Source organism: Ursus americanus, chromosome 24 (genome assembly GCF_024610735.1).
Source record: "Ursus americanus isolate L20-20 chromosome 24, mUrsAme1.1.p, whole genome shotgun sequence".
NCBI lineage: Eukaryota > Metazoa > Chordata > Mammalia > Carnivora > Ursidae > Ursus > Ursus americanus.
The window spans coordinates 19,881,649-19,891,184 of NC_142150.1; the positions used below are offsets into that span (position 1 = coordinate 19,881,649).

Here is a 9,536-nt window from a genome sequence, read left to right on the forward strand (position 1 = left end):
AACTCAGATTAGATTCTGATAAAAAAAAGTAAAAATAAAATTAAAAAAGAGAGAAAGAAAATCCTATGAATCATACTCTTGGGACAACTGGGGAAATGTGAACAGGAACGGGGCTTCAGAAATGATACGATATTACTATTAATTTTCTTAGTTGAGAAAAACGGTATGGTTATATAACTGCCACAATGTCCTTTTATAAAAGAATGATGAAATATAAGGGGCTGAAATATGTGTTGACTTACTTTCAAATAAGTATATATATGTAGAGATAAAACAAGTATGGAAAAACAGTTAATAATTGTTGATTCTAGGTGACGAACTGTATTGCAGGCGTTCATTGCACTTTTCTTTCAACTTTTCTCTAGTACTAAACTTTGCACGGTAAAACTTTTAGGTTAATTTCTTTTCCTGTCAATTTTCACCACTATCTATCTCTTCCATTTAGAACACCACAGTTCTGAAATATTCAAGGTCATGACATTTCGGTGTCTTTATAATTTTAGGTAAATTTAAGAATTAACAAGCTCTGCAAACTTTCAGTGGAACCTTAGGACATTACTACTCCTCAGCTTTCAAGTGACAAAATATGAGCCCATCTCAGAAAAACTTTGGTAGGTATACATAAACGGATTTAATATAATAATTTTGAGACTTCAGACTTTACATTCTTGGGCATTGTGACAACATGTAAAATGTAAACAGATTTCAGTACTGAAATCAGCCAACGAGTAAACACAAAATTTAATTTAGCAAGCTTTCCGACATAATGACATTTACAGTCAACCAGACTATTCAAGAGGAACTGTAACTTTGCCTCATCTCTGTCAACCTCCAAGAACAGCCTCTACCTTCTAAGCTAGGGACTTAAAAAAAAACACAAAAATCTAAGTGTAGTTTGTAACCACGGCAACGGGAAATTTCAGGAAATTGAGACTCTGCGGGTTAGCTAGCCTCCATTTTAAAAACTATTTACCTAAACATACCAGGACTTACATCGAAAAACTGAATGATAGCTTTCATAAGGTTATCAGTTTCCTCTTTCAAACTAAAAGGTAAGTATTTCCCAAAATTCTGAATAAAGAGCAAAAACAAATCATTTCACTAAATATGATTTTCAAAATATTTATAGGTCACTCACATCCAGTACTAAAGCAGATGCTTTTATTTACAGTGGCCAAAACAGACTTCTCATTTCCAATTTATCAAATTCTGCAATATTTGTGTCTCTTGAAAAACGAAAATGAAATGTGGACAGAAGAAAGAGAAGCAGGAGAAAGCCACACAATTCCCAAATCTCGGCATAACCATGCTCTTCTCCTATAGGGCTTCTTTCTTCATTCGCACTGGCAAGAGACTATTTCTCCAGATGAGTTTCATCTCAACATTATTTCTCAAACTGGTAAACAATTTCTGGGCATATCGGAGAGGAGGCAGAGGAAACAGTCAAGTTTTTCGAAAACAGCGACTACACGTTAAAGTAATCAATTCCTAACCACCCTAATATCAAAACAAAATGGTATCAAAGGAAGGCATCCCACAGCAGTAGCCCCATGAACCTAAACAGGACGAAGCAGCTTCCTGGCTATTGTCTAAATCAAGTATTTGTTCATATTAACGCCTAAGACAGAGAAGCCAAAAAATAATTTCAAATCTCAGTCAGCTCTTGCTCCCCATTCCCCCATTCCTCTGTACCCGGTCCTCCGGGTCATTAGACCCCAATTCCTTCCTCAGGCGAACATGGCTGGAGTACTCGGACGAACACAGACGTGAAGAGAAGAGGTCGCCACGAGGCCCCACCACTCTCTTTCCTCACCTGCTCCGGGGCGCCGTCTCCTGACATGGCCTCAGCTGATTAGAAAGGAAGAACTGGCCCGCGATGCGAAGCTAGAAAAGAAAAATTAAACTAAAAACCACCCCAGACCAGTAAAGTTACCCCCTGCCCAGCGGAGCCAGACCGCCAACACGAATCGCCACCGCCCACTCAGATATGAATTAAAATGGCTGCGCCCCTGCCGGACGATGAGAGAGGTGTGGCTTCTGCATTAACTTCCGGGGCAGTGGGTGGAGTTAAGAGCCCAACTCGCCAGTTACTAGGCCGCGCAGATGCAGAGAGAACCCAGAGGTGGGCCCAATGCCTATGCTGACGTCACGACCCTGGGCTTGGGGAGCTGTTGCTGAGCTGGCTACAACCGGCTGGGAGGCGGGAAACTGTTTAGCCTGGAGGTTCGCGCGCCTTTCGGAATTTAATTATCAAGCTGTGGAACCTGGTTCTTCACTGTTGAAGCCTGACTGCCAGTCAGTTTAGTTCAGGCAAACTGGCCATCTCAGAGAGCAATGCTAAGTTTAATGCCTTCTAAACTTTGGAGATAAGGAATATATCGAGGTTTTCTATGGCCTAAGCACATGCTTTCTATCCTTCTTAGGGATTAGAGGAACAAATCGAGCCCATATTAATGTATACTGTCACTATCTACTGTTGTGTTTACGATTTTAAAGTCTGTAAGCCCCGGGTTTTAAGCTCAGCATCTCACCATGATTCCTTGTATGCGAAGCGGAGATAAACACTCTCCACTCTCTCTGGAGCCAGACTCCATTCGTTTGAATCCTGGCTTCATTTGAATCCTGGCTTCGTCTCTCACTTGGTAGGTAACCATGGAAATTTTAACTTTGTGCCTCAGTTTCCTTGCCTATAGATAGGAATAACAATAGTACCCGCAATTTAAATAAGGTGTACAAGTGAAAGTGCTCAGAGCAGTTCCGGCATAGTCCGAGATTAAGTGAGAGTAGGACTCCTTTCAAGCTAATTTCCAGTTAAAGATCATACTGTGGGGGCGCCTGAGTGGCTCAGTGGGGCACCCGGATAGCTCAGTCCTTAAGCATCTCTCTTCGGCTCAGGGCGTGATTCCAGAGTCCTGGGATCGAGCTCTGCATCAGGCTCCTCTGCTGGGAGCCTGCTTCTTCCTCTCCCACTCCCCCTGCTTGTGTTCCTTCTCGCTGGCTGTGTCTCTCTCTGTCAAATAAATAAATAAAATCTTAAAAAAAAAAGTCATATTGTGTCTCCTTTTATCCTCCTTGCTGATAGCGGCCTACAAAATAAACTTCAACTTTTCCAGTACACACCTTTTTGGTCTCCGTGCCTCTGCTTGTATTTCCACCACCCTTTCTGTAGCCTGAATTCTTACCCTTTCAAGTAATCAGACACATGAACAAAAGACGTATATTAACACAAAGACGTAAATGTTTATTGCACCATCCAACAATAGAGGATGTTAAATATACTACAAAACATCTCTACAATGGAACGTTATGGGGCCGATAAACTGATGCTAACCTACAATGACCGACAGACATCCATGATTCTAATAAGTGAAAAGGATAATGTACAGTGACTGACAGATAATCCATGATATTGTTACCCTAAAAAGAATGCAAAAATAGTGCATATTATATAGGGGATATATATATACACACACACACACACACACACACTACCTTAAAATATTAAAAGATTAAAAATAGTTATCTCCAGATTTGGGTGTCACATAATTTTTCTTTTTATCTGTTTTCTGAGTTTGTCTGTGATTAGTTAATGTAAGAATAAGTCTTTAAGAATAGTATTCACGTTCTATTCTTCAAAGTTGGACTCAAATGCTGTTTTTCCTAGTATTTTTATGAAAAACTTCAAAGAGATAAAGTTCAAAGAATAATACAATGAATGCCTATATCCCCACCACCTTGATCCAGTGACTAACATTTTGATGTGTTTGCTTTATATGTATGTATTTACATGTATGGTTTGCTTTTTGCAAAATAATTTGAAAGCAAATACAAACATCATGACACTTCATCCAAAAACAAATCAGTTTATGTTTTCTGAGAATAAGGACATTCTCCTTCGTAACTACAGCACCATTATCACACCTAAGAAAATTAATAATTATTTCCTAGCATTATCAACTATCTAGTGTATATTCAAATTTTCCCAGGCATCCCAAAAATATCTTTTTGGAGTTTTTTTACAAATTAGGATCCAGTAAAGTTTCAAGCATTGCATTTAGCAGTTATATCTCTTTAGTCACTTTTATTCTAAAGATAGTCCTCTCATCTTTTCATTTTTTAAGTTTTTTAAGAGACCTGACTGGTTTTCTCTAGGAATGTCCCATATTCTGGACATATCCAAAAGTGTGCTCTAAAGGAGTGATAAGATTCAGGTTAAACATTTTGGCAAGAAGGGGTGCGTGGGTCACTCAGTTGGTTAACCGGCTGCCTTTGGCTTAGGTCATGATCTCAGGGCCCAGAAACGAGCTCCATGTGGAGTTCCCTGCTCGGCAGGGAGTCTGCTTCTCCCTCTCACTCTCCTCTGTGCTCTCTCTCTCTCTAATAAATAAAGAAAATCTTAAAGACAAAAACATTTTGGCAAGAATATGTCACAGGTATAGCTATGTACTTCATTTTCTATTATGTCAGGAGATACATCAAGTACTAATTTGCTGCTAAGTTTGATCGCTTGTTTGGGTGGTGACTATCAGATCTCTCCTTTAGGTACATTTCACCCTTCGTAGTTAACAAGCAGGTAATTGCAGAGTAAGGCGCTGGCACAATGCCAATCTCCTGTTCCCCAATAAATTCTCACCTATTAAAAAATCTTCCCTGAATTAATAGTGAAATACTTGGTGATTAAATAAAAAGTTTTAAATTCTATTTTTCTTTCTACTTTAAAGTTCTTCTGTGAAAAAGAAAATTCTTCCTCACTAATACGTAAAAGCAGGGCAACTGCTTAAATTTTTCCCTTTAATGATAAATTTCCAAAGTAAAAGTTTTGATTTAATATCTCCTTCCAGTAGTAGAAAATGAATTTTTTTCCTGGCTTTTTCTCTTTGAGTATCATTGTGGACTCATGAGTTTTTTAAGACTTAAGTTGTTTCAATCAATTGTAATCATTATTCTTTTGGGGCCAGTACAAGTCCCTTTATAGTGGGTGACTGGGTCCCATGTCTTTTTGACATGATGCCATTAGTTTTGGAAAACTTCCTGACTTACTGGCACAAAATGTCTTAGACTCACTTATGTATCTTCCCTCTTACAGAATTGTACCCTCCCTGTCACAGACCTAGACTCAGTCATTTCTCCAAGGTACCTTGGTTCCTTCAGTTTCGAAATAGTAATAGAAACAAAATGTGGGCAATAGATGTTCTCTTTGCTACTGGGTGCCATTGTTTCTGGGCCTTTTCAGTGTTCAGAGATAGGAAATGTATTTTTTAAATTATAAGTTCATATACTGATTTCCAATTCAAATTTAACAGATTGTCTTTTTTCTTTATTGATTATACATTTGTATCTCATTTCTCTTACTCTTGGTCCTTACAAAATATATTAAGAAGTTTCTAGATGACATCAAAATAAAAAACTTCTGCATAGCAAAGGAAACTATCAACAAAACTAAAAGACAACCTACTGAATAGAAGATATTTGCAAATGACATATCTGAAAAAGGGTTAGTGTCCAAAATATATATAGAACTTATACAACTCAACACCAAAAAGCCAAATAATCCAATTAACAAATGGGCAGAAGATCTGAACAGACATTTCTCCAAAGAAGACATACAGATGGCCAACAACCACATGAAAAGATTTTCAACATCCCTCATCATCAAGGAAATGCAAATCAAAACCACAATGAGATATCACCTCACACCTGTCAGAATGGCTAAAATCAAGAACACAGGAAACAAGTGTTGATGAGGATGTAGAGAAAAAGGAACCCTCATGCACTGTTGATGGGAATGCAAACTGATGCAGCCACCTGTGAAAACAGTATGGCGGTTCCTCAAAAATTTCAAAACAGAATTACCATATGATCTAGTAATTCCAGTATTGGGTATTTATGAAAACAGTAGTTCTTAAGGTTATATGCACCCCCATGTTTATTACAGCATTATTTACAATGGCCAAATTATGGAAGCAGCCCAAGTGTTCATCAATAGATGAATGGACAAAGAAGATGTGGTACACACTGCCACACACACAATGGAATAGTACTCAGGCATAAAAAAGAATGAAATCTGGCCATTTGCAAAGCATGGATGGATCTAGAGAGTATAATGTTAAGCAAAATAAATCAGTAGAGAAAGACAAATACCATATGATTTCACTCATATGTGGAATTTAAGAAAGAAAACAAATGAATGAAGAGAAAAAAGGAAACAACCTAAAAAAGAGACTCTTAATTATAGAGAACAAACACATGGTTACAAGAGGGGAGGTGCGTGGTGCAATGGATGAAGTAGGTGAAGGGGATTAAGAGTATACTTACCTTGATGAGCACTGAGTAATATATAAAATTGTTGATCACTAAAAAACAAGAAACTAAAATTTTCTAGATTAAAATACTAATACTAAAATATCAATATCAATACATTTACTGAGTGATGTTTAGGACTTCTTTAAAATTCTTTTTGTCCTTAGAGTGTGTCCTATTAAGGCTGTTCAGTCAGGGTGGCTTAGTACAAAAGTTACTTGAAATAATTCTTGTCTCTCTGAGTTTATGTGAGCAATTTTACATACAGTTAGGTTCAACTGTTTCCATTTGGCTTCAATTTTATTGTTTGCTCTTTTTAGCTGTAATTTTATTTTTAAACATAAAACCCCCATTACATGATTCAAGAATCAAAACTATGTGAAGAGTTATTCTCACAGGAGTTTCACTTCAATCTCTAGACCTTCCACCCACCCAACCCCATTCCCATCCTCTATAGATAATCATTTTTATTAGTTTCCAGTTTAATCCTTCCAGTGTTTCTTTTTGCAAACATAAGCAAGCATATATTTTGCTTTTTTCTTACACAAAAGGTCCACAAGTCTACACTTGCTTTTTTTCACTTGGTGTATTGTGGAGGTCACTCCCTACTTTACCAGTAAAGGTTTTCATCATTCTTTTTTGTTTATTTAACATTTGTTTAGTACTCCACCATTTGGATTACTATAAGCTTTACGCAAACTTATTGATGGAAATCTGTGTTGTTCCCACTCTTTTGCTCTACAAATAATGCTTCAGCAAATAATGCTGTGCATATGTTTTTTTATATTTCTGAATATGTATCTTTGGGGTACATTCCTAAAGCGAGATTGCTGAGTCAAAGGGTAAATAAACATGTAATTTTATTAGATTTTACCAAACCCCATTCCATGGGAATTGTGCCATTTTGCACTCCCCAAGTCTGTGTATTTATTTTTCCCATAGCTCCTTCAACAGTATGTTGTCAAATTTGGACTTTTGCCAATCTGACATGTAAGAAGTGGTATCTCAGTTTTATTCACATTCCTTTTTTTTTTTTTTGCAAGGGAGACTATAATCTTTTTATATGTGTAAGGGTTATTTCCTTTTACTCTGAAGTGCCCGTTCATGTTTTTTGCCCATTTTTCTCTCTATTTTTGGTCTTCATTGTCTTGATTTTTAAAAGTGCTCTCTCAGGGCACCTAGGTGGCTTAGCTGGCTAATCGTCTGCCTTTGGCTCACGTCATGATCCCAGGGTCCTGGGATTGAGCCCCACATCAGGCTCTGCTCAGCGATGAGTCTGCTTCTCCCTCTTCTTCTCCCTCTTCCCCTGCTTGTGCTCTCTCTCTCTGCCAAATAAATAAATAAAAATATTTTTAAAAAGTGCTCTCTATATTATAGAGATTAACTCTTTGAATGTTATATATGTTGTAAATATTTCATCCTTATTTCTCATTTTTCTTTTAATTGTGCTTTTATGGATTTTTTTTTTTGTGGGGTAATAGGAGGTTGGGTGGGTTTTGTTTTGTTTTGTTTTTGGTTATGTGAAAAATGTCTTTTTAATTGTTTGGGGTTTGGGGACGAAGAAGGAAGGGCTTTCTCCATTCCCAAGTAATAAATTCATTCATGGTTTTAGTACTTCTATGATTTCATTTTTTCCATTTAGACAGTGTTGCTAGAATTAGCAAATAAAAATACAGCACAATCAGTTAAATTTGTATTTCATATAAACAACAAATAATTTTTTTATATAAGTATATACCAAGAAGCAAATGTAGGCAACTCTGTGTTTTAACCGGCAATCCTACATTTGGATATATTAGGCAGCATGAGTCCAATCTTATCTTCTCCCAAATACAAATTCCATTTTCAAAAAGCAAATTTTAATGAAGGAGTAGTCTTAAATAAATTAGTGGCAATATGACATTTTGCCCCGAATACCGTGCTTTGCATCTTTCAAGAATTAAGAACATTTTCCTACCTAGCCAACATAATACTATCACATTTAATTAGATTAATAATTCCTTAATCTCATCTAATATCTAGTACATATTCAGATTTTCCAATTGTCCCAACATTTTCTTCACATTTGGTTTACTTAAAACAAGAGCCAATTTAGGATGACACATTACATTTGGTTTTTCTGTTTCTTAGATCTCTTTTAGTCTAGAACAGTTCCTTTTTTCACAACACTGATTTGTTGAAGAGACTGAGCCAGTTAGCTGTCTTCTATTTTTTTAAAGATTTATTTATTTATTTATTTGAGAGAGAGGGCACATGCAATTGTGAGCAGGGGGAGAGGCAGAGGGAGAGAGAGAGAATCCTCAAGCAGACTCCCCACTGACTGTAGAGCCTGATGTCAGGCTCAATCCCACGACCCTGAGATCATGATCTGAGCTGAAACCAAGAGCTGGACACTCAACCAACTGAGCCACCCAAGCACCCCAGTTAGTTGTCTTTTAGAATGCATGTTCCACCTATGGAGTTTTCTCATTGCTTCCTCATGATGTCATCCCATGACTTTCTTGTTGCAGGTGTGGTTAAAGTCCATTAAATAACATAAAACTTTATACTGGATTAGGGTGGAGACAGTCTGATTCTGTTATACTCTTCTTGCAACTAGAAAGTAATTCTATGGAACCACACACATGTTAGGTTCTTCATCAATTATTCACCTCATGGTTCTTACGCTAACTGATAATTTTTGACTTGTTAATTTAGAGGTTATTTTATTATCATTTTCTAATTATATGATTGGTTTTATGTTGATTTACTAGCATTCTTATGACGAGTTTTCCCCTACGAACCGAGCCTACTTAGTTTATTAGAAAGCAGGTTAAAGACTTAATTCTTCTCCTCTACTTATAAAATTTTAAGTAAAGGAGTGAATTAATAATACGTGCTTCTGATGGGGACAAATGAATTTTTCCTGCATTTTTCTTTTTGGGGTATCATTTTGGAATTCACAGACTTTCATAAATTCAATGTGTTTCCATAAACTACAACCAAGAGAGTGTGTTGTCCTAGAAGCCACACGAAGAAAGTTTATCAAGAAGAAGTGATCCTCCATGAAACCATGAGCCAGGTGCTAGGTCAAGTAAAATGAAGATTGGGAATTCTCCATTGGACTTAGCAATATAGAGATTATTGATGACTTTGACCGCAGCAGTTTTGAAGGAGTTATGGGGCAAGTACCTGACGAAGTGGATTTAAGAAAGACAGAGAAGAGAGGAATTAGAGAGCAGTCTTTGAAGGGATTT

General features: G+C 37.0%; 1 protein-coding gene across 2 annotated transcripts in view; it reads right to left on the reverse strand.

Moving 5' to 3' along the window:
* The window catches only part of CSTF3 (cleavage stimulation factor subunit 3), a 67,702-nt gene extending 65,693 nt beyond the window's left edge, over positions 1-2,009 (reverse strand). The window contains exon 1 of one of the 2 annotated variants that reach the window (XM_087854735.1): positions 1,814-2,009. Coding sequence is in view for 1 of the 2 variants with exons in the window: in XM_045808536.2 (XP_045664492.1) it covers positions 1,814-1,840 (27 nt within the window). In the remaining variant the exon portion in view is untranslated. The remainder of the gene's footprint in view (positions 1-1,813) is intronic. The other variant, XM_045808536.2, reaches the window with a different exon arrangement.
* Positions 2,010-9,536: the final 7,527 nt, after the last annotated feature.